Source organism: Gorilla gorilla, chromosome 1 (assembly GCF_029281585.2).
Source record: "Gorilla gorilla gorilla isolate KB3781 chromosome 1, NHGRI_mGorGor1-v2.1_pri, whole genome shotgun sequence".
NCBI classification, from domain to species: Eukaryota; Metazoa; Chordata; class Mammalia; order Primates; family Hominidae; genus Gorilla; species Gorilla gorilla.
In genome coordinates, this window is record NC_073224.2 from 213170647 (window position 1) to 213196237 (window position 25591).

Sequence of the window (25591 nt, forward strand, 5' to 3'; positions counted from 1 at the left end):
TGGCCTTACCTCATGCCTGGCAATGGGGGGATCTGACTGTGTGGTGTGGATGCTGGAGTTGGTGGCTTTAAGTCTCCTCCTTCTGCCATGGAACTGCTGGTTGACTGGGGAGTCTGGGGCCCCTGCATAGATCCTGATCCCGCTGTGGACAGAGATACAAGTTGAGTAGTTTGCTTGGCATGACAGTGTTTAACTCTCACACAAACACACGAATGACCCAGAATCTCTTTGGGAAAGTTCTTCCTAAGGCCTTTAAAGCCTGATCACCCTTCTTAGCAGAGGATCTACAAGGCCAGGTCATAAAGACAGGAATCTGAGGGTTTTGTAGCTCTTTGTTTTTGTTTTACATGTAGAAAAGGGGAGTGATGTGGCCATGACATCACCATGCTGGTGATTCCCTGAGTCATTGCCAGCTTCCCTGGCTATTTCTCTTCACTCCGCCAAAGGACCTTGTCTAACCTACTAAACCCTGTAATGCTGGTGCATGAGCTCCAGTCAGAGCCTCCCAAGTCCTGGGTGGGGAGGGGGTCCCAAATCTGGGATGCATTTTAGGAGTCTAGGAGCTCCTGTTCTAAAGCATCCAGCATGGTGTCACTCCTCAACTTCAAATGTTCTTCTAAGCTGATGAGTACAAAACTACTAGTAATTAATGTTTCCAATAGTTACCATTCCCAGCAGTAGATATCCCACTGCTGAGGCCTCCCCAGCTGATGAGTCATCTCAGGCACTCATTACACCCTCAGAGGTCAACACCAGGGCACATGTGTTTACACCCACCTTCCAGGCACCCTGGCCTTCTTCCCTCTCTAGGCTCACCCTAGGCCTCAGCCTCCTCTCAGAAAGGAGGGTGAGCAGAGCCACTCCCATCAGGGAGTTCCATTCATAACCCTTCCCCACTCCCTCCTTCCCATTCATTACCATCTCAGCAAACTGGGGAATTCAGGGCTCTAGTCTGAGCTGCATTCTAAGGTGCTGACATCAATGGGCCAAAGCTCCCAGATGGCCCTGCCTTGCTGCCATTTATAAGTTCCCCCAACTCCTCTTGTGCCCCTCCCATTCACCAGTTTACAAACATTTGGCAAGTTGTCAGCTGCACAACAAAAATTAAAACTTAAGAGCTGCCGCAGAGTACCTCCCAAGGGAGTTTCCACTGCCCACTCTCTAGTCAGCCAACCTGTTAAGCCCTGTGGTAGGGCAAGGCAGAGCACAGATCCTTGGCATATCCTGTTGGATAAGCCTCTTATTCATATCCTGAATAAGAGGCTAGGGCAACAGGCCCTCTCAGCCTTGGTGGGGCCGCTGACCCCATCCTTACCAGGAGAGGGAGGCTGGATCTTGGGCTGGGACTTCTTGGAATCAGCAGCTGCAAAGATGTCTGGGGGAGGGTCTTCTCCCCGTTCAATCTTGCATTCAAAGGCATAGAGACACTGGATATACTGCTTTTTCAAGGAGCTGGCAGCACTGCTTGATGTGCCCACATTGAGGTTGGTTGCAAGTTCCCGCCATTTTTTGTTCTTGTTGACCTGTATAACCAAACCAAAGGAGCTGGGGTATATCTCCTGCCTGGTTTTCCTGCCCATAAGCCCCAAGCCCCATCAGGCTGTAAGGTATTCATCTTTGTAGAATCACAGTTCTTAGGTAATTGAAAAAGTTAATCTTGCTTGGTGGATAGTCCACAAGAAGTGTTAAATCTGCAGCTGGCTTCATTTTACCCTCAGGATGTTCCACTGCAACTATCAGACTGTGCTTATTCACAACAGGGCAAATTTCACATTACTACTGGAACAGAATTCAGAGCCCGGTTTTTTAGTAGGCTGCTAAAAAGTGGTGTACAGATCATCTGGATATCTAAATCCTATTTTATTTATTTTTGAGACAGAAAAAATAAATCTCACTCTGTCGCCTAGGCTGGAGTGCAGTGGCGTGATCTTGGCTCGCTGTAACCTCTGCCTCCCGGGCTCAAGCGATTCTCTTATCTCAGCCTCCCGAGTAGCTGGGATTACAGGCGTGCACCACCACGCCTGGCTAATTTTTGTATTTTTAGTAGAGACGGGGTTTCACCATGTTGATCAGGCTGGTCTCAAACTCCTGGCGTCATCTACCCACCTCAGCCTCCCAAAGTGCTGGGATTACAGGCGTGAGCCACCGCGCCTGGCCCTAAATCCTATTTTAGATGCACTAATAAAAACTAACATTTTATAAAATGGAGACTCATGATAATATCAATGACCACCCTGCTTGACTTGCTTTGTCAAACTTGGGATTTACACCTCTGATATTTTTTTCTTGGGGTGGTGGCTCCCTGCAAATTTGACATTCTTGTGCCACTGCTCCCCTACATATCTCATTGACAAATAACCACAGGTCCCTTTCCCTTACCAGTCACTGTCCTGATGGTCCGGGTGTTCAGGGTCTTATTTATTTAGAGACAGAGTCTCACTCTGTCACCCAGGCTGGAGTGTAGTGGCGCCATTTCGGCTCACTGCAACCTCCGCCTCCCGCGTTCAAGCGATTCTCCTGCCTTAGCCTCCCAAGTAGTGGGACCACAGGTGCCTGTCACCACGCCCCACTGATTTTTATATTTTTAGTAGAGACAAGGTTTGGCCATGTTGGCCAGGCTGGTCTCAAACTCCTGACCTCAGATGATCCGCCCGTCTCGGCCTCCCAAAGTGCTGGGATTACAGGTGTGAGCCACTGTGCCTGGCCCAGGGCCTTATTATGACTTTTGTACCTACAGGCAACCTACAGTTCTGCCTCCTTCCCTCAGCTTCAGGGCACACTGACCAAGCCCATTCCCCAGATGCTCCCTACAATTAGTCTTTCTGCTCTAGCTGGACAGGTCTCCTTCTTCATGTATTCTTATGCTTATTCATCTACCATATGGTAAGCCTGTTCCCCCAAGGCCTGGGAACAAGGGTTTTCAAGTCCCTATACACAAAGGAAGTTCAATAGGTTGTAATGCCTGCTGATATGGTACCCATGATACTAGAAAGAAGAGTTTAAAGAGGCACAGAGGGGGACAACCTAGAGGGGCAGAGGTGACTAGGAATACTTTTTAGAGTGGGTAACACCTGAGCTAAGTCTTCATGGTTGGAGATGGCCTTGGTGGGAAATATCCAGACTCTCTCCCATCTCCGTGGCATCTAGGCCAGTTTACTGGATTGGCCACTCTTCCACCTAAACCCTACTAATCCTTTAGATAAGCTCAAGATTCAGCTTTGCTTTCTTGGAGCCTTCACAAACTAACTTATAAATAGCACTCTTTTGCCCCTGAATTATCACTGCCTTTATAAAAGTTCAGTTACAATCACGGCATTTTAAAGGTTTGCATCCTTTTGCAATCTGGAAGACAGGCTCAGGCATTAGAATTCTCTCTGTACCTCATCCTAGGTTCAGTGAACCCTGAAGCCCACCCAATCAGAAGTGAGCGAAACCTAACCCAATGCTCCCTTTCCCTATAGACAGGGAAGGCTTGACTATGAGATCTGAGTATCAGGGAGAATGGCAGGAATATGCATGGAGTCACCTCAAAAGCCTTCCGTGGCTTTGCTTCTCATGCCAGTTATGTGGCAGTATGCACGTGTCTTGTTTTGTTTTGTTTTCCTTTGTGGGGGAGGGGAATAAAGCCTGAAGGGAGAAGGAATTCATAACTGCCTGTTGGCTGGCTTCATTCCAACCACTTTCTTTTCTGCTGGTGACAGCTGTTTTCCTCTTCTGATTTAGAAGGTTTGGAATAAATCCCTCCCTGCCACGCCTCCCTGAGCTCAGCCACAAACTGATCCAACAGCAGGCTTCTGGTCTGGTGACTACAGAACATACACAGGAGGGAAGTCTGCAAGGCACAGTCTGCTGTCTGTCTATGCTGCCTCACCTGTTTGCTTCCTGGGCTGAGTCTACAAAATTGTAAGGTATCAGAGTAGGCACAAGCTCTGGGTGGTGTCCAATTCAGGTTTTCATTTAAGTTTCCCATACAGAATAACTAAACACATAATTTCCTACTACTTCTTCCTTTATTATAAACTATTTCTACTAAGCAGTTCCTGAAATCCTATCTCTACTGGGAAGCTTCCAGGAATGGGAAGATCTACTTCTACTCTGGCTGCCTCTGTACCATCTTGCAGGCCGATTTATGTGGCAGAAACCTTGCTGAAAGCCAAAGTTATTTCTAACTTTTGACAGTCTAGTGGGTTATATACTGTTACATACTGTTTGTATTTTACAAATAATGAAATTAAGGTTCAGAGTGGTTACACACCTTAAGGTCATATATGTTATAAGTGGCCAAGAAGGGATTCAAAACCAGGTCCATCTCTCCAAATCCTGTCTTTGCTACTATGCCAAATTGCCTCCCATGGAATCAGAATGCCCACAGACTTTCCCTAGCTTTACACCTCAGTGGGACCGTAGATACACGGTAAACTTACTGCTAATACCTCATACTACCAGGGAGGTCTCTGCTTCCTGCCTTATCTTCTGGGAAACCTGTGCTCCCCGGTCTATCAATATTCGACTCAGAAAGCGGGAGAGGATGATGTCCCTGTGGGATGCATGGTACCACGTGAAGCCAGTGAGTACCTAGAAAGGGGTTTGTGGAAACCACAGGGGCAGTCAAGTGTCAGGCGCCCACTCACCTGAGTCAATCCACCAATCTCCTTCACAGACACATAGAGGCGATAGAGGTCCAGAGGTTTCCTACCCACAGCAGGCAGATTTGTCATGCCCATGGCCTTCTCCTCAGTGAAGGCCAGATAACGGTCCACCCACATCTTCCTCTCAGGCTCACCACCCAGCTCATACAACTTGGTGATCTTCTCATTGGTTGTAGTAGAAGAACTGGATTTCTGGAAGGTTCAGGTCAAAATTCACAGGAATGGGTCAGATTCAAAGCCTGTGCTAAGGGTCTCAGAAGTCTCTTGACTGGAGCAGTGTTAAAGCTGCTTACTCTGGGGTGGTCACTAACACCTGCCCTACCTTCATAAGGTTGAAGGGCCAAAAGAGAACCAAATTTTTTTTTCCTATAAAGAAGGAAGCTAACACTAAATATATGTTATGTACTGGGTGCTGTGCTAGATGCCTTTATATATTAGGTGTTATAAAATTATCCCCATTTTTAAAGATAAGGAAGCAGGCACCAGGAGGCAAAGCCTAAGATCTCACAGCTTTTAAGTGGCAGGCTGAGTATCAAATCCTTGTCCACCTGACATCAAAGCCACTACTGCTCCCACACTACTACCCAGGAGCCTGAACATACTTAGGTACTATGTTTTAGAGAAATCGAAAAACTCACAACATGATCTGGAGGCAATGGGATGGACTAAAATGAAAAGAAACTCTTTGCCTCTTCTAAACAAAGAAAGGGTTTCCCACCTGGTTGAAGGGCTTTGGATATTATCCTGTACAAGACAGGAAGGTGGTCAAAAGGGCTGGGAGCCAGAGGTGAAGACTCACAGGAAGTAACAGCTATGATTTTTATTTTCCCTATGTATACAGATAGGGAAAGTGAGGTATGGCCAAGGACAGAAATATTACAAATGACCCAAATGCTGAGTAGGACCCTTTACACCGCACAGCCTAACAGCACACCCATGACCAACCTAAGGGAAGCCAAGGACTCAAGCCTCATCTGCCTTATCTCCTTCTTTACAGAACACAGGATACCATTCCTGCTGCTATGAGTAAGGTTCAGGAAGAGAAGAGCAACTAGTTGCCCATGGCACACCCCATCTATCAATGCTTGAGTATAGGAGGCACGGTTTCACAGAGGGCACCAGCCAAACAGTACAGAGAGTTTGATGCTGCAGGGTCTGGCATTTCCCCCATAACAAACAGCTGTGAGAATATTATGTTATTTACCAGGATCCCTTAGACCAACCCAGACCCAACTCACTGAGCTATTATTCTGGGACCCTTCATGATAAGAGGAGGCAACAGCACCTTTTTCAGAGACTATCTAGTCCGGTGTCATAAAAGTCTGGGATCTTGTCACTCTCTTTTCTTTTTCCTTCCTATCACTGAAAAAGACAGGACACAAAGTTGAAAGGAGTCAAGACAAAAATCACTACCTTGGATTTGGATTCTGTCTTGGGTGTCCCATCTGCCTTGTTGTTCATTTTGGTGGCTGGAGTTAACTTGACATCCCCAAGGCCCATCATCTCTGGGCTGGCTGCCATCCCTGTAAAAGAGAAAAAAATTCTCAAGTCCAGTAAGTTTAGCTGTGATGTGACTCTTGAAGAAATCCCTAGTGAGAATGACTAGCACTTACCTGCAGAATTGTTGGCCATGGTTCCACCCATGGAATATGGGGGTCCCTGAGGGTTGATCATGCCAGCCATACTATTAATCCCTTGTCCATAAGGAGGTCCAGTTCCCATCATGCCCCCTTGATTCATATTGGGGTAGCCTGGCGGCCTAAGGAAGAAGATGGAAAGTGAGAGAGACAAAGGTTAGACTCTGAGCTTTTAGATTTGAACTGGAGCCAAATAGTGCTGTGTGATCATCTAGTAAGGATTAAAAGGAAAACATTTATGGGTCCCCAAAACTAGAACTATGCAACATCCAGATATTATTTTTCTTTAATTTATTTTCTTGAGACAGGGTATTGCTCTGGCACCCTGGCTGGAGTGCAGTGGTGTGATCATAGCTTACTGCAGCCTTAATCTCCTGAGCTCAAACGATCTGCCTTCCTCAGCCTCCTGAGTGCCTAAGACTATGAGGCATGCACCACCATGTCCAGCTAACACCCAGATTTTCTTTCTTTTTTTTTTTTTTTTTTTTTTTGAGACAGAGTTTCACTCTTGTTGCCCAGGCTGGGGTGCAATGGTGAAATCTCAGCTCACTGCAACCTCAGCCTCCCAGGTTCAAGCAATTCTCCTTTCTCAGCCTCCCAAATAGCTGGGATTACAGGCATGTACCACCACACCCCGCCAATGTTGTATTTTTAGTAGAGATGGGCTTTCTCCATGTTGGTCAGGCTGGTCTCGAACTCCTGACCTCAGGTGATCCACCTGCCTCGGCTTCCCAAAGTGCTGAAATCACAGGCATGAGCCACCGAGCCCGGCCAACACCCAGATTTTCTTATCTTCTACCTCCCATGAAAGATACTAAGAGAGTTCAAGCTCTAGATAGCAAACAATAGTTCAATTTTTCTTTTTTTTTTTGAGATGGAGTCTCGCTCGCTCTGTTGCCCAGGCTGGAGAGCAGTGGCACGATCTCAGCTCACTGCAAGCTCCGCCTCCCGGGTTCCCGCCATTCTCCTGCCTCAGCCTCCCAAGTAGCTGGGACTACAGGCACCCGCCACCATGCCCGGCTAATTTTTTGTACTTTATTAGTAGAGACAGGGTTTCACCGTATTAGCCAAGATGGTCTCGATGTCCTGACCTCGTTATCCGCCTGCCTCAGCCTCCCAAAATGCTGGGATTACAGGGGTGAGCCACCGTGCCCAGCCAATTTTTTTTTTGAGATGGAGTTTCACTCGTCTCCCAGGCTGGAGTGCAATGGCATGATCTCGGCTCACTGCAACCTCTGCCTCCCAGGTTCAAACCATTCTGCCTCAGCCTCGTGAGTAGCTGGGATTACAGGCGCCCACCACCATGCCTGGCTATTTTTTTGTATTTTTAGTAGAGATGGGGTTTTGCCATGCTGGGCAGGCTGGTCTTGAACTTCTGACCTCAGGTGATCCACCTGCCTCAGCCTCCCAAAGTGCTAGGATTACAGGAGTGAGCCACCGCACCCGGCCACAATAGCTCAATTTCAAAGGTTGTAATTCTTTGAAGCAGAGCCCTGCTGTGTCCTTTAAGTACTGCCTTCCTCAAAGCCACCTCCAAAGTCAAGTTGTATTTCCATTTAAGGGCCCTGTCTGTGGCAAAAGGCATAGATGAAATGCTGAACTGTACCACTTTTTGTCATGCTAAATCCCAACCAGACTGGAACCCTCAGCATAGCACCCAGAAGTGGCTTTGCATTATTTCTTGAGGGGCCTAATGCAAACTTTGCACTTCCATCATTCTGAAGTTCTACCAAATCCACCTCTTTATAGTCAATCGCCCTATTCTACCTTGGTTCATCAACAACTCAGTAAGATTTAGTGGCTAAAGAAGTCGTTAAACCTAATCACATGAGCCTGCTGCACTCTAGTACCAGAGTCAACACGTAGGACCACATAAAACAGCAGGAGAAATGGCAAACCACAACCTTACCATTTGCTATTTCTAACACCAAAGATCCAAGACATATGTATCATTAAGAATCCTTTTGGAAACCAAAAAGTTGACTGATAGAAGTTAAACCACCTACTCTGAACACTTATTTTGCACATCAAAATAAGCAGTCTTTAGCCCTGGCAACATAGTGAGACCCCATCTCTATTAAAAAAAAAAAAAAAAAAGGCCGGGCATGGTGGATCATGACTGTAATCCCAGCACTTTCGGAGGCCAAGGCAGGCAGCTCACTTGAGGTCAGGATTTTGAGACCAGCCTGGCTAACATGGTGAAACCCACTCTAAAAATATAAAAATTAGCAGGGCATGGTGGCGGGTGCCTGTAACACCAGCTACTTGGGAGGCTGAGGCAGGAGAATTGGTTGAACCTGGAAAGCAGAGGTTGCAGTGAGCTGAAAGTGCGCCATTACACTCCAGCTTGGACAACAGAGTGAGACTGTCTCTAAATAAATAAATAAATAAATATAAAAAATAAAAAAAATTAGCTGGGTGTGGTGGTGTGTGCCTGTAGTCCCAACTACTCAGAAGGCTGAGGTGGGAGGATCACTTGAGCCTGGGAGGTCTAGGCTGCAGTGAACTGTGGTCATGCCACTGCAATTCAGCCTGGGGAACAGAGCAGGATCCTGTCTCAAAAGACCCCAAAACACAACAAAACACCCCACAAAACCCCCCTTTTTTTTTTTCGACAGTCTCGCTCTGTCGCCCAGGCTGGAGTGTAGTGGCGCAATCTTGGCTCACTGCAACCTCCTCCTCCTGGGTTCAAGTGATTCTCCTGCCTCAGCCTCCTGATAGCCAGGATTACAGGCGTGCGCCACCACGCCCAGCTAATTTTTGTATTTTTAGTACAGACGGGGTTTCACCATGTTGGTCAGGCTGGTCTCGATTTCTGACCTCATGATCTGCCCGCCTTGACCTCCCAAAGTGCTAGGATTACAGGCGTGAGCCGCCACGCCCGGCCAAAAACCTGTCTTTTATAAAGCTCTTTACATATGATGTTTAGTCACGTGAAATTTCAGACCCATCTAAGGTATGTAAGAATTAACACTTCATACACACACACCCATTTTTCCCCCCTGGTTTAGGTCCAGAAGCATCTCAATAATCTGAGTGGGTCTATAATACATTTTCTTGCACTGACACCCTCTCTGCTTCCCAGGCCTTACCTGTTTTGGATAGAGTTGGCAGCAACATGCATGGCGACAGCAGTTTCTTGGGTTTTCCGGTTCATGCCCCCTGGTGGGGGACACATCCCTGACCCAACCTGAGGTGGCATATTGGCCATGTTAGGGCCATAAGGCCGGTTGCCCATGGAGGCGTGACTCATCCTCCCTGGAGGGAGTGTGCCATAAGGTGGGATGCCAGGCTGTCCATGCATTTGACCTCCGGCACCCATGGGGTTTATGCCTCCAGCCATGCCTGCACTGGGGTAGTTGGCATTGGGCAAGGCATTATAGTTTGGCTGCCTGGGGTAGCCACCTGGGAGGGTAGGAAGAGAAGACTTGGTTAGTCACTCACTAGCAACTCACTAATATCCCTCAACTCTAGAACACCAAACAATGTCATTCAATATTTTGGTTAGGAAAGAGATCAACTTCATGGTAGCCTTTATCGCCATGAGAAAAAGGGGGGGATTCCAGAAGCATGTAAAGGCGGGTCAGAGCAAGGCTGGCTTTGCTGCCACACAGGCATTTCAACTTCCAGAAGAAGATAACTTCCTTTCTATTTCCATGCTCTGTGTAAGATTCTCAACTTTTGATCAGCCTAGGGCTGCAATTTTGAGCAAAGATCTATTCCATTATGACTTATTCACTAAAAATAATAATAAAAAAATAATAACCAATAGCTACCATGTATAAATTGTCTGTGCTCAATGGTGGAGTAAACACCTAATCTCCATTTTTATAAATGAAACAGAGGCTCAGTGAAATTGAAAGACTTTCTCATGGTGACAGAATAAGTGGAGACAAATGGAATCTTGCCTTGCCCTACTTCAGGGCCTGGGCTGGGTGGATTAAAGGCAAAGGACAGCCCTTCTCTCACAAGGTTACAAGCTAGATGGCAACATATCAGACAAGGAACTGTTTTCTCCTCTCACCCCTATCTACTCCTAACTGGGTAGTATACTGACCTTGTGGGCCATACTGACCCCCCTGGGGACCATAGCTCCCCATGGAGTTCTGCTGGTAGGAGCCCATGCCTGTGTGTATCTGTCCTCCGGAAGGCTGACGCGGAGATAAGGCTGAGCCGGGCTGGGGGGAACTGTACTGGGGCATCTGGGGGTTCCTCTGCATATAACCTATTTGTGGGTAGTATCCATATAGTTATTAGCTTTATACAATGCGAACAAATGCTCTCCATCCTTATCCTGGGACTTTACCATCTACATTTTCTTTAGCAGCCACTTGCATGGAGTCTCTATCTGATTTTCTATATAGTGGTGTGTCATTTTAGGCACCTTCGGAGTGACATGAACCATCAACCAGGGCATGCCAACTGTTTCTACTAAATGGAGGTTTGAAAAGACAAAGAACAATGACAAAAACCAAAATGAATGACTTAATGAGTGAAGACTGAACGTTGAGTCTTCAGCAACTGCCGACCAAATGAGGCAAAATGTAAGGGGGCAACCATCAAAACACAGACAAGTACTGTGAAATGGAGACATTAACATGGCCAAGCCCACTCTAACTTCACAATTTGCTGCTGGGTCTCAGCACAAAGAAGTAATAAGTGTTTGAGATTATATATCTGCTAATTACTCTGATCTGATCACTATACGTTACATCTATTGAAACATCATTATGTACCCCATAAATGAGTACAATTATTATGTCAACTTTTAAAGAATATAAAAACAATTTGCTGCAGGGATTGTCCTAAGCTTCATGGTCAAACAGCTCTCCAAAAGCTACTGCATAGGGCACTCAAATGTCTGCCCTAGCTCCCTGCCCCTCCCCAACACCCAGGCTCTCACCTCGATCTTGGGCAATGCTTGATTGGTTCATGGAAGGATGCATGATGCTGTCCGACTGGCCACTGGGTGGCCGAGGTGGCATCTGGTTGCCTGCTCCAGACAAAGAACAACATAAGCATATCATGGCTAAGCCTGGGAATTCTAACTAGGAAATCAATTCAGAGCTAGAAATGGCTCATGAAGAGGCCAAGTACCTCCCAGTATCACACACAAAGAGATCCAGCCAACAGGTTCCAATCTCCTTCTCCAAATGCTAAGGGGAAACTATGCAGGCATGAGCCAGAGATGCTTTCTCTGCCAGTGGAAGACTAGGGCTCCTTAATATTACTGGGGGCAGTCACCTTTCCCTCTCCCTAAAGCCCAGCACTTGAGGGTACCTGGCACTGCAGCAGGCGAGAGTGGTCCTGAGCGAGACTGAGCAACACTGGCGGGAGAGCCAACAGGGGACGGGGAAGGGCCTCGGATGCCAGGCAGGTGAGGGGAGGTATGAGGAGAGAAGGGAGACTGAGCTGGATTACTCTGCTCTCCTTGGCTGCTGGAAATCCCTGATGTGCTCACTCCAGGACTCAGAGCTCCTTCTGTCCCCATGGGGAGGTCATCTATTGAACCAGATAGATCCTAGAACATATATATAAGAACATGGATTAGTAATATTAGGCAGAAAGATTCTACTTTCAATAATCCTACTACTTGCTTAGCATTTTCCTTAAATAACCAAGAGCAAATACATCACACACGTTCTTTAGTCATGATACTATTTTTATTAAAAAAACATTTTTTTTTTTTTTTTTTGAGACAGAGTTTCACTCTTGTTGCCCAGGCTGGAGTGCAACGGCACGTCTCGGCTCATCGCAACCTCCACCTCCTGGGTTCAAGCAATTCTCCTGCCTCAGCCTCCCGAGTGGCTGGGATTACAGGCAAGCACCACCACGCCCGGCTAAATTTTTGTATTTTTAGTAGAGACGGGTTTTCTCCATGTTGGTCAGGCTGGTCTTGAACTCCTGACCTCAGGTGATCCACCCTCCTTGGCCTCCCAAAGTGCTGGGATTATAGGCGTGAGCCACCGCGCCCGGCCCTAGTCATCATACTATAACTTACATATGGCAAACTCTGTTAAGGACCAGGTGGAATATATATTAGACCTTTGTGGGCCATAAAGCCTCCTTCAAAACTACTCAACTCTGACACTATAGTGCAATAGTAGTCAGACAATATACAAACAATGGTGTGACTGAGTTTTGCTGACTCCTATTCTATCCCCTCAGAAGCAGATCTAGCACTTTCGTCTTCTTTCCCAGTCATAACTTCTACAGTCATAAGAAAGCAACTATTTCAGTGAGGCTTTAGTTCTTTTCTAATAGCAAAACTTTACAAAATGCTGCCAGGATGGCACCAGGAGCTACAAGAGAATGTTAACAAGTTTGGGAAACATTTATAGATCCTCTCTCCTTCTATTATATATTACAATGATGATTATTATTATAGATTATCATAGCCTCCATTTGCCAAGGACTCAATCCAAGTCACCATACTTTGCAACATAAGGGGTAGGAGGTAAGAAAGAGAGACATTGGATGAGAAAGACAATTTCTTAACTGCCAAGAAGGTCTGGGACTACACTCCTAACACCTGGTCTATAACAGTAATCAACAAATGTTTGCCAATTGAACAAATTCTGTTTTTTTCCCAGCTTTTATGTTTTTCAGTGAGAACTTGGTATTTATTTGTAGGCTTTGCTTGTCTTGAGTTAATCAATAAAGAGTTCACTCTAGGTCAACAAACTCCAGTATTAGCAAACAGGAGCTCAATATGAAAAATATTCACCCCAGAAAATGTACCCTAACTCCATCCCCTGCCCCATGTTCATTCTCTAGCAACATTACTTCAGGCTGGGAACTAACTGTAATTGAAGAAAGGATGAAAACCCTGATACTTAAATGGTAAAGAAAAGAGTTCTCTTAAAGAAACACACCGGGCCACGCGCAATGGCTCATGCCTGTAGTCCCAGCCTTTTGGGAGGCCGAGGCGGTCAGATCACTTGAGCCCAGGAGTTCGAGACCAGCCTGGGCAATGTGGCAAAAACCCTGTCTCTACTAAAAATACTCCCAAAAATAAGCCAGGTGTGGTGCTGTGCAGCTGTAGTCCCAGCTACTTGGGAGGCTGAAGTGGGAGAATCACTTAAGCCCAGAAAGAGGAGGCTGTAGTGAGCCGAGATTGTACCACTGCACTCCAGCATAGGTAACGGAGCAAAACACCATCTCAAAAACAAACAAACAAACAAAAACAAAACCGAAAACACCACACATCTCAAGGAGGAGGAGATCCAAGTTGGTTTGATTTGAGTCTATTCCTGCTCACACAAACAAGCTCACCCAGGAAAGATCGGCTGAAAGTGACTTTGACCCTAAGATCTGACAGTAACACTGGAGGTCAGAGGGCAGCTTTTAGGCTCTCCTTCAAGTATCCAAGCTGGGTGGACCTTCCACAAACCACTTGGGTACCTCATTAGGCTGGTAGCATTTCTGCTGAGCTCTTGGAGACAAAGTTTGCTCTGAAGGCAGGTAGGCAGGTGTGCATTTGTGCCTGTGTCCAGCTTTCCATGTTAGCTGAGAAGTCAGAAAATGCTAGCTTTCTTGTTGGTAAGAAGTAGGCCAGGTATGCCATAGCATACTTTAAAAATGCAATGAGAATTCGTTCCAGCATAGAATGATTTCAAGAGGCCAACCACAAGGTAACAGCAAAGGACATCTTCCTTTCTCGAAGGACTAAAGTACTTGGAGCTAGGAAGAGCCCCATGTTAATCCCGAGATAGAGGGATTACATCCTTGGTTCTTCTTTTTTTTTTTTGAGACAGGGTCTCACTCTGTTACCCCAGCCTGCAGTACACTGGCATGATGCCAGCTCCCTACAGCCTCAACCTGCCCAACTCAAGTGATCCTCTTACCTCAGCCTCCTGAGTAGCTGGGACTACAGGCACGCACCACCACATCTGGCTCTGTATGTGTGTGTACAGGCAGGCGCCACCATGTCTGGCTGTGTGTGTGTGTGTAGAGAAGGGATTCTGCCATGTTGCCCAGGGTGGTCTCAAACTCTTGGGCTCAATCCTCCCACATCGGCCTCTCAAACTCCTGATATGATAAGCATGAGTCACTGTGCCCAGCCCCATCCCTGTTTTGATGGCTAAGTTATACCATGGACATCTAGCCTCTGAGCCAAGAACAAACTAAAAGAGGCAGCAAGATGACAAGGAGAGCCACTGTAAGTAGAAAGGGTCTCAAGAAGCACTCGTTAGGCCCTACAGTCTATATCGCAAATTCCACAGCTCAATGCTGTTTTAGGGACCAGAAGGTTCCCTGACCCACTCCTTCCTACAGTCTCCATTCCTTATCAAACTGCCAGCTTCTGGTAATAAGAACTTTCCTGCTTACAGGAAAAAGAAGTGTATTTCAGAACAGAATAGGAATCAGGGATCCATCCATCAGACGAGAACTTGGTTCAGTTCAAATCGCTTTGAAAAATTATATGTTGTCCAGGCGTGGTAGCTCATGTCCGTAATCCCAGCACTTTAGGAGGCCGAGGTAGGCGGATTACGAGGTCAGGAGTTCAAGACCAGCCTGGCCAACATGGCGAAACCCGGGTGTGGTGGTGGGCACCTGTAATCCCAGGTACTCAGGAGGCTGAGGCAGGGAGAATTCCTTGAACCCGGGAGGTGGAGGTTACAGTGTGCCAAGATAGCACCACTGCATTCCAGCCTGGGTGACAGAGTGAGACTCCGTCTCAAGAAAAAAACAAAAAGTTTTGATTATTTTTGTCTTTAGTTATACAAGTAAAACAGGAACATTCTCATGATAAAAACATTTCAGATATTACAGGTGAAGCCAAAGTCCCCGACACCAAAGTTCCCCACAGCTGTCCTTCTGTTGCCCTCAACAGAGAAACCACTGTTCAATTATTTGGTGTGTATCTTTGTGCGTTTTTATTTCCTTTTTCTTTTTTTTTTTTTTTTTTGAGACGGAGTCTCACTCTCTTGCCCAGGCTGGAGTGCAGTGGCGCTATCGTGGCTCACTGTGACTTCCACCTCCTGGGTTCACGCCATTCTTCTGCCTCAGCCTCCTGAGTAGCTGGGACTACAGGGGCCCGCCACCATGCCCAGCTAATTTTTTTTTGTATTTTTAGTAGAGACGGGGTTTCACCATGTTAGCCAGGATTGTCTCGATCTCTTGACCTCGTGATCCACTCACCTCAGCATTTTTTTTTTTTTTTTTAAGAGACAGGGTCTCCGTCTGTCGCCTAGGCTGGAGTGCAGTGGCATGATCTCAGCTCACTGCAACCTCCACCTCCCAGGTTCAAGTGATTCTCCTGCCTCAGCCTCCTGAGTAGCTGGGATTAGAAAAATTAAATGTTTTGTTTTGATCATTTTTGTCTCTTGTTATACAAGTAAAACATAAACATTCTCATGATAAAAACATTTCAGATATTGGGCCGGGCGCAGTGGCTCACACCTGTAATCCCAGCACTTTGGGAGGCCGAGGCGGGCAGATCACAAGGTCAGGAAATCGAGACCATATTGGCTAACACGGTGAAACCCCGTCTTTACTAAAAATACAAAAAATTAGCCTGACGTGGTGACAGGCACCCGTGGTCCCAGCTACTCGGGAGGCTGAGGCAGGAGAATGGCATGAACCTGGAAGGCGCAGCTTGCAGTGAGCCGAGATTGTGCCACTGCACTCCAGCCTGGGCGACAGAGCGAGACTCCGTCTCAAAAAAGAAAAAAAAAAAATTTCAGCTATTATAGGTGAAGCCAAAGTGCCCCATGGCTGTCTTTCTGTTGCCCTCAATAGAGAAACCGCTGTTCAATTTGGTGTGTATCTTTGCGGTTTTGTTTTTTTTTTGTTTTTGTTTTTGTTTTTTTTTTTAAAGAGACAGGGTCTCGGTCTGGGTCTGTCACCCAGGCTGGAGGGCAGCAGTATAATCTTGGCTCACTGCAACTTCCACCTCCTGGGTTCAAGTAATTCTCCTGCCTCAGCCTCCTGAGTAGCTGGGATTACAGGCGTGCACCACCACACCCAGTTAATTTTTGTATTTTTAGTAGAGACGGGGTTTCACCATGTTGGCCAGGCTGGTCTCGAACTCCTGACCTCAGGTGATCCGCCCACCTTGGCCTCCCAAAATGCCGGCATTACAGGCATGAGCCACCACGCCTGGCCCCCCGGCTAATTTTTAAATTTTTTTGTAGAGATGGGGCCTTGCCATGTTGCCCAGGCTTGTCTCGAACTCCTGGGCTCAAGCGATCTGCCCTCCTCAGCCTCCTAACGTTCTGGGATTACAGGCATGAGCCACTGCCCCTGGCCTTGGTGTGTATCTTTGGACATGTACTGAAGCGCTAAGAGAAAAAAACAAAAACAAACAACAAGAAACAAAACAAAAAACCAAAACCCGGCCAGGCGCGGTGGCTCACGTCTGTAATCCCAGCACTTTGGGAGGCCGAGGCAGGAGGATCACGAGGTCAGGAGATTGAGACCATCCTGGCTAACATAGTGAAACCCTGTCTCTACTAAAAACACAAAAAAATAGCCAGGTGTGGTGGCAGGTGCCTGTAGTCCCAGTTACTCGGGAGGCTGAGGCAGGAGAATGGCGTGAACCCGGGAGGCAGAGGTTGCAGAGAGCCGAGATCGCACCACTGCACTCCAGCCTGGGCAACAGAGCAAGACTCCATCTCAAAAAAAAAAAAAACCAAAAAACCAAAACCCACCAACCACTCCTATCAGCTCAGGGCAACAACTGAGGAGGTCCTTTCAGCCACACTTTCAGTTAAAAAACCAGGCTCACCATAGATCCAAAAGGAGAATGCCCCTGGTCCACCTGAGGGATCCTAGGAGCCTAAAGAAAACCTTTGTAGCTCTTGGGGCTGCGGTCTCAGAACTCTGGAGGCATCTGTGGCTGGCAAAGAGGTGGCTTCCCCTTCTTCAGGAGAGCTGTCACTTTTGGTAAAGTGCCCTGAGCTTCTTGGAGAAAAAGTGCTAAATAAACCACTGTCAACAGTAGTCCCACCTGGCTGGGATGCCTGGGTATAGAAAAATACTGGGGAAGGAAGAGCATTAATCTTCTTATCTCTCTGATTTGGTTGGCTTGAGGCCAACCTCTCAAACTGTCATTTTCATTAGATGGCAACTGGTCAGCATCAGATAGTTGGTTTCAAATAATTTTAAGAGCCAAAATGTTAGCATAGAAAGGGGTAAATCATTTACGATTAACTACAGCTACCATTTAAGCATCTACTATATGCCAGACACTTAGCAAAGTTACCCAATTTTCTACAGTTCTTGGTTATAGATACTACTACCATTACCATTTTGGTTTTGGTTTGGTTTTTTTTGAGTCAGGGTCTGGCTGTTACCCAGGCTGGAGTGCAGTGGCACAATCTTGGCTCACTGCAACCTCTGTCTCCTGGGTTCAAGCCATCCTCCCACCTCAACCTCCAGAGTAGCTGCGACTACAGACACCTGGTTAATTTTTTTTGTATTTTTGTAGTGGTGGGGTTTCACCATGTTGCCCAGGCTGGTCTCAAATTCCTGAGCTCAAGCAATCCTCCTACCTTGGCCTCCCAAAGTGCTGGGATCACAGGCGTGAGCCAGACCCACCACATTACCAATTTGAAGATGAGGAAGCTGATGCCTAAAGAGATTGGATTACATGCTTAGGTCATCTGGCAAGTGGTGGAAGCCAGATTTTAAACCCGGGACTGCTGAACCCCATAGGCCATGCTGGCTTTCCTCTCTCCATTATGTTGTGACACTATATGAACTGAGGAGAAAGGTCACGCCTCTGAGTTAGGAAACCAAGGCCCAGCTTTTGGTACTTATCAGTTGTGACCTTAGGCAAACTGGCAACAAGCCAGGCTTCAGTTTTCTCACATATACAATCAGAGGGGGCTGGATAAATCTAAGTCTGTGACACCCCTGGGGCATATGCATGAAACCCCCCTAGCACCATATGGTCAGGGTCAAACGACCAGCAGCAATATTCTGGAATGAGAGATATAACAACATACCAGCAATATAAGTTCTAAGACATACCCACCAGTCCCAGTGGCTAGTCACAGTAAATATCTTTATTGGTAAATGGGAGGGAGTGGTAAGGGCAGAAGTCTCCAAAACATGTCCTGCCCCTCTATCTATATGAACAGATATTGCTCTCAGCTCCACATCCTTTTATTACACAGGACACACTTCTGCTTTCTACTCTACAAAAAGCCAGATGTCCGATTGTTGAGTCAGACCTCAATGTTCCTAACAGTTCAGTTTTCTACAACACATTTATCATTAATAAAAAGTTCAATCGGGCCACGTGTGGTGGCTCATGCCTGTAATCCCAGCACTTTGGGAGGCCGAGGCAGGCAGATCACAAGGTCAGGAGATTGAGACCATCCTGACTAACACAGTGAAACCCCATCTCTACTAAAAAATACAAAAAATTAGCCAGGCGTGGTGGCGTGTGCCTGTAGTCCCAGCTACTTGGGAGGCTGAGGCAGGAGAATGGCATGAATCCAGGAGGTGGAGCTTGCAATGAGCCGAGATCGCGCCACTGCAATCCAAGCCCCTATTCTCCCTGGTGAGGGATGCCCTTGGCATCTCAGGATTCTCAGGTTCTCAATTCTCCCAAAAAAGCCCACCTAACAGGCATCTTCTGGAAGGACTGGGGAAATAACTGTAGCAATGCCCCTTTAATGGGAAGATTTCTTTTCCTGGGTTTGTTCTCCTCCAAGTATAATCCTGCTGAGAGATGGGAGGTGAGGATCAGCCCACTCAGTGCCCTACCAGTTCCAAGGAAGCAGCAGGGCCAGGAGAATTTCCTCACGTGTTTCCAATGTGTTTTGTGCATTTTATTGCTCATCTACCATGCAGATCAAAAGCGCTGGAGCAGATCCAACTATTTCACACAGAATCTCACACTCCAGGCTGGCTACAGCCCTGAAAGCCTTCATTTCTTCACTTGAAATACTGCCCAATGTTATTTTGGGATGTGACCTGATAGAGGAAGCCCATAGGGACTCCATGACGATAACCGTTCCAGCTGTGATTGGTTGCCCAGCCCTAGTGAGTGCCAGCATGAGTTTGTCAGGCTCTGCTGACAAACAGAACTCAGCAGCTAACACCTTCTCTTCACACCACAACAAAACCATGCCTGAAATCACACAGTCCATACCTTATTTTGTGGGGTAGGGACGGTGGGGGTGCTGGTACTCTCACAGGAAGAACTGCAAGTTCTAAGATGAATTGGCTGCCCACTGAAGAATATTTTTAAGCAGGAAGGCACCAGATCAGGGTTAGAGGAGGGAAGTTTAAATTATCTCCCAATAGAGCCACATGAGGATGACATCAGTTCATTTTGCTGAGCAGGTTAAATGGCAACAGGTTAAGTATAAAGAATAGGCTCATGGCAATGCTCAGATTTAGGGTTTCCCCATAAATCTGGCTAAATCCTTGGGGAATCCCAGATGGAGTTCTTGTATCCATTTAGTTGGGAAAAGCTTTTGCTGAGTTGTGCTGATACTGGCAGGTAAACCACCCATCATGAGAACCAGGTAAATCCTACGCACATGCCTGTAGTAAGTGTGTGCACTGGGAACCTTGCAGCTCAGCCATCCCCACTTAAATGCCAATACTTGAATAAAAAATTCCATAATGACCAAATCTACACTAGTAATTTGTCAGTCCCTTATCCCCGCCCCGCCCCTAGGCTGCTCTCATGCTGAAGAATGGGAGGAAATCCTGAAGAACACAGAAGAGACTGGGAAACATAACCCATGAAGAAAAGGAAAAGGTAGGAGAGGAGGCAATAGCCTTAAACTCTAAGGAAGAAAAACTGAGACAAAATTAATTACTTAAGGCAAGTAAGTTTTTGGGAGACTTGGCTTTTCATAAAACCTTCCTTAAGCAACAATTTGTTGAGGGTAGCAGAGGAGAAGAGACTACCTCTACTGAACACTTGTACAATAAAGTTTCAGTCATAAGTTCTTTTTTTCTCCTTAGTCTTTGCTATAAATGTAAGAAAGAGAAATCTGACCCACCCCAGACTGGTAGGGACTCCAAGAGTTACAGAACTGCTGTGACATTATTCCACGGAGTGGTCTCAATCCAACAGATTAACTGCCACCTATGCATAGAGAGCAGGCTTGCCGATGTTAACTGAAATGCCAAGAAAGAATCAACACACAGAATAGGCTGCCTTTCACACCCGGTGGTAATTCCAGGTCAGAAGTTAATTAAGCAGGTACTAAGGAAGGGGAAGAAAAGATGCAGAGGTTGACACTACCCTTTTAGTGTAGGACCAAGCCCTATCACCTACATGGACTACCTCCATGGTTTGGAACAGCAGAAACTACTCCAGGAAAGGTTTAGAAAAATGTGTTTCCTACTTGCCCCCGTCAAGTTTCCAAAAACTTGGTTTGTATCTTAGAAACCATCGCATAGGATTAAATCCCCCACCAAACTCCCTCTTCTCTTTTTCTACATAGGCTATTGTTCTGAAGATAATGATTCATTCTTCCTGATACCTTTTGGCCACCTGATGGGGAAGACACAGGAGAGAAGGGTTAAGACTCTTCTTGTCTCCAAGAATGCTTTTCAGGGGCCCATCTCCAAGAGGAAACCCCCTATATACACATTAGAATTCATAAAGAAAGCTCTGGAGACCAAATCTCCAAATACAAAGGATGTTAGAAAAAGTTAATAAAGTTCCTTTATATCTTCCTTTTCAAAGAAAGCAGAATTGACATGAATATGTGACTATCACATATTTAACCCTAAGGTGAGTGGCTGACTCTCATTTAATTTTCACAATCATCTTCTGATATAGGTATTACCCCCATTTTAACAAAGAAGCAGGTTCAGAAGTGACTTACCCAAGGACAGACAGCTATTAAATAGACCTGAGGTTCAAATCCATTATTACTTTACACTCTTTCCATAAGGTATTAATAGAAGCTTGACATGATCAAAGGCTGGGTTCCATGCTCCAATAGAGGTAAGGCCAACAACCTATATCACCAGACATGCTGCGTGATTAGCTACTTGACTCAACTGGCTAACCTCACGAGGCTCACTTAACTCCTTTATTGAAGGAAAGACTTATACTAGATAATCAAACTCTACAAATCTGTGATGCTATGTGTTCCCCTCTGTCCTTTTTTTTTTTAGACGGAGTTTTGCCCTGTCCTGCAGGCTGGAGTGCAGTGGTGCAATCTCAGCTCACTGCAATCTCCGCCTCCCAGGTTCTAGTGATTCTCCTGCCTCAGCCTCCCGAGTAGCTGGGATTACAGACCCTCGCCACCACGCCCGGCTAATTTTTGTATTTTTAGTAGAGACAGGGTTTCACCATGTTGGTCAGGTTGGTCTCGAACTCTTGACCTCAGGTGATCCACACGCCTCGGCCTCCCAAAGTGCTGGGATTACAGGTGTGAGCCACCATGCCCGGCCCCCCTCTTTCCTAATTACTCTTGCTATAACTTTCAGCGTTTATTTCAAATCAGCCCTTTCACTGATAACCTTCAACTTCAACCTAATTTTTCTATGCTAAATTAAAGGGTACAGTACTTTTTCTCACCCCTGGGTTTTCTGTAGGGTACTTAATGTGTAAGAGGACAGAGGGCTGTGGGGAGGGTGACTTTGAATGTAGGGAAACAAGCAGAAGTCCCATGAAGGTAGAAGTCCCATGAAGGTAGAAGCCTGGTCTCTGCTGGGTATTCAAACTGAATATGTTCTAATGCTTTTATCAATCACAAGGGTGTGGCTCACAGAGAAAAAAAAAATCAAGATATTCCTGGCCTCTAGATGGCCTCCTCTTAGGCCACTTCAAACCCTCACACTCTCCTCCTCACCCAGCACTGCAGCCACCCTTCCAAACTGCAGGATGTTTGGGTTTTGTTTAGGGGCCCCACTCTCCAAGCTACAAGACGGGAAGGCTCCTTTCTAGAGGCTTTAAAAGCCAAGCAAGCTTCAACCCTCTGGCCACAGAGGTGCTCCAACAATAGGGCAACTGAGCTCTCCTTTCACACACATCAGGCTGGCTGGTTTCCCAACCACCAGAGTAGAATTGGCATTATAGGTACAACAACTAAAGGCTAAAATTGTTTTTTAGCCTTGGGAACTTCCAAGATGAAAACAGTTTTGTGGAGGCAGTGAGGAATCAGAAGCCTCCATGCTCCAAGCAGAGATCTGCTAGCCATTCTATTAAACCATCTATTTTGACCCAAGTCACAGGACTAGTTCCCTACTCTCACCCTATAGGCAGGGCACAGAGTTCCTCTGAGGCTCCTCTAGATGCAGTGTTACAGGACTGATGGCACTGTGTTCTATCCGCCCTTTTTCTCCACTAGCCTGTGGGACCAGAGCAAGATCAGGCTATTAGTGACCAGAAAGACGCCAGACACACAAACGACAAGATGCTTGATAAATGTTGCTCAATGAATTATCTACTCAAAAGCATCCTCTTTAGACACAATCTCTATTAGTCCTCTTTGTTTCCCTTAATCTCTATTCCCCCATCCTATACCCCAGTACCTGAATTCTAGGCCTCCACAAGGGAGGGGCTCTTGGGTGCTGGTATCAAGAGAATCGATTCTCCTGTTTAAAACTCAGAAGTACAACCCCGAATGGGTTTTGGCAACTTGGTAAGAGCTGTTGCTAGAACTGCAGCAGTGCAGAAAAGGAATGTCTGGAAAGGAGGCTGCCAGAGGCAGGGCTCTGTGTCACTGGAGAAATTTCAATCTAATTGTGAAAATACAAGAACGTGCTGTTCTAACCCACCTCTGCAAAATCTCTTGAGGCAGGTCTGACCCTCTGGGTGGAGGCTGAGGGCACTGCTGAGGTAAAAAGGTGGGGAGAAGAAAGACTGCTGGGCTGCTTGCATTCCTGTGGTGGTAGCCCCTGCAAACAGCGGCTGGGTCACTGCAGCAGCCATTGATTTTCCAGGGGTCGATATTCTACTCCCACAGATCTGCTCAGCCGGAGGTTTAATCACATCGAGTGCTTCTGCTCAACATTTCCCCTGTCGCTCCCCGCCGCCCCCCAACAAACCAATAAAACAAACACCAAACACAATGAGAACTGGCAAAGGATAGATGAGAAGGTGCTCCTCACAGCTGTCCCCTACCCCTGGAGAAACTCTAGGCACCAGCTCAAAGGGAGTAAATCCAAGAGAGAGCCAAAGCTACACGGGGCAGTCCACAAGACACTGCAGGGACAGACCCACAGACCCCAGAGAATTATTATTATTATTATTTTTTTTTTTTTGAGACGGAGTCTCGCTCTGTCACCGAGGCTGGAGTGCAGTGGCGCGATCTTGGCTCACTGCAAGCTCTGCCTCCCGGGTTCACACCATCCTCCTGCCTCAGCCTCCCGAGTAGCTGGGACTACAGGTGCCCGCCACCACGCCCAGCTAATTTTTTGTATTTTTTAGTAGAGATGGGGTTTCACCGTGTTAGCCAGGATGGTCTCCATCTCCTGACCTCATGATCTGCCTGCCTCAGCCTCCCAAAGTGCTGGGATTACAGGCGTGAGCCACTGCGCCTGGCCGAGAATTTTCCAAAAATAAAAATAAAAAAGATGATGATGATGATGATGATTCTGGAACTCCCATAGGCCACTAACTGGTTGAAACCCTGCTTTTCAGTTTGTCACAGTCCCCATCAGGCCTGTATAATACCATGTTACCTGCCTGACCAGTCACCCTGCCCCCCAAAGGCTTCTGTCTTATCCAGTCAGTAACCACTTTTTGGCCAAAAATGTATGAAGTGTTTTGAGGGTCACTAGTTAATAGACTCAAATCTGACAAAAAAAAAAAAAAAAAAAAGAATCTGGGTCAGAGCTGGGCCTGAGTTACAGCAGCCAAGAGCAGTGCATATTTATGGAATAGGGCTGTTCTAATCCCAGCAGGAAATAAGAGCACTGTAAAGCTGGAGAAGGCAAAGAAGTTAGGAACCCCCTACTTTCTCAAAGCCAAGCATTCCCTGTTAGGAAGGTCAACCAAACAGAGTTTGTTCTATTATGAAGATCATCAGCTATAATCTTAGAACTTGAGTAAAGAGGGCAGGAAAGGGGAGTGAGAGGAAAGGAACACAGAAAGCAAGCAGAGTTCTGGGTATGAGAAGTGTAATAAGGAGGGGGTGTTGCCTTAGGCTTCCACATCATCTGGCTCTCCTCTCTACAGCAAGCCTGGCTGCCCCTCAGAATTACAGCAACCAGAAAGCAAGCAAGGACAGCCAGGGAAGGCAAAGTTGGCACTGTGCTGAACATGGCTTAGAACTAGGGGCTGGATGGCCTCCTTGGTTTTGTAAACTCTTAAATGTATACTTATCAGTGGTCTTCCCTACCTTAGCCTACTGGTCTATATAAAATCCAAATATTTAGGGGGAGAGGGTGGAACAAACAGATCTGAGAGTGAGAAATGGATAGAATCTTAAACCAGAATACAACCTCAAAGGACTTTGAAAAGAACAACTCTGAACACAGGGGAGCTATAATCAAGTTCTAGAAAATAAGAGGGATAAAAATCCAAATATTCTTGATAATGATTCCTCTGAACATTGACCTATATTATTTGTTTGTTTTTCAGATAGAATCTTGCTCTGTCACCCAGGCTGGAGTGCAGTCGTGCAAGCATAGCTCAATGCAGCCTCAAACTCCTGGGCTCAAGCGATCCTCCTGCCTCAGCCTCCCAAGTAGCCAGGACTACAGGCATGCACCACCATGGCCAACTATTTTTTTTTTTTTTGGTAGAGATGGGGATCTTGCTGTGTTGCCCAGGGTGGTGGTCTCCAGCTCCTGGCCTCAAGCAATCCTACTGCCTCAGCCTCCCACACTGCTGGGATTACAAGTGTAAGCCACCACACCTGGCCACTGATCCCTTTCAGTCTAAATTTGGTTTCTCTTACCTTCCCCAAAATGTCAGGAAAAATTACTTTCACCCATCTCCATCTCAGTAAACAATATTCAATATTCTTCCCACATCAAAGCTGGCCTTAAGGGACAGGTTCGCTGACTCTCAAGATTAAGCCTTCAACCCCTAGTTCCCACCTTCAACAAGGCATGGATTCTTAGCTTCTTTGGGAAAGGTCAAATGGGAAGGAAGCTAGCAGCTTGGAGGTAAGCTCTGCCTCAAGGCAATCAGATTATGTCACAATACCAACCAATTCTATGCTGATAACAGGCAGGGAAGATGAAACACTTTCAGGCCATCGAGTAGGGGGATTAGGAGACCAAGTACTGGTCCCCAGAGGGATGGCAACAGAATACATATAGATTTCATCACAGCTTTCTAGTACGTTGTAGACACAAAGAAAAAAACAATAGGGCTAATTCTACGCTTGATTTATCAGGTATGGTGTTGGTTTTTTTTGTTTG

General features: G+C 46.4%; 1 protein-coding gene across 4 annotated transcripts in view; it reads right to left on the reverse strand.

Annotated features, from left to right (window-relative positions):
• The window catches only part of ARID1A (AT-rich interaction domain 1A), an 89510-nt gene that overhangs the window by 13122 nt on the left and 50797 nt on the right, over window positions 1–25591 (reverse strand). For all 4 annotated transcript variants that reach the window (XM_063701358.1, XM_019013361.4, XM_019013368.4 and 1 more), the window contains exons 5-13: window positions 11567–11807; window positions 11190–11279; window positions 10344–10511; window positions 9379–9691; window positions 6263–6408; window positions 6063–6172; window positions 4632–4841; window positions 1316–1523; window positions 10–142 (exon numbers count right to left, since the gene is read on the reverse strand). In XM_063701358.1, coding sequence (XP_063557428.1) covers window positions 10–142; window positions 1316–1523; window positions 4632–4841; window positions 6063–6172; window positions 6263–6408; window positions 9379–9691; window positions 10344–10511; window positions 11190–11279; window positions 11567–11807 — 1619 coding nt within the window. The remainder of the gene's footprint in view (window positions 1–9; window positions 143–1315; window positions 1524–4631; window positions 4842–6062; window positions 6173–6262; window positions 6409–9378; window positions 9692–10343; window positions 10512–11189; window positions 11280–11566; window positions 11808–25591) is intronic.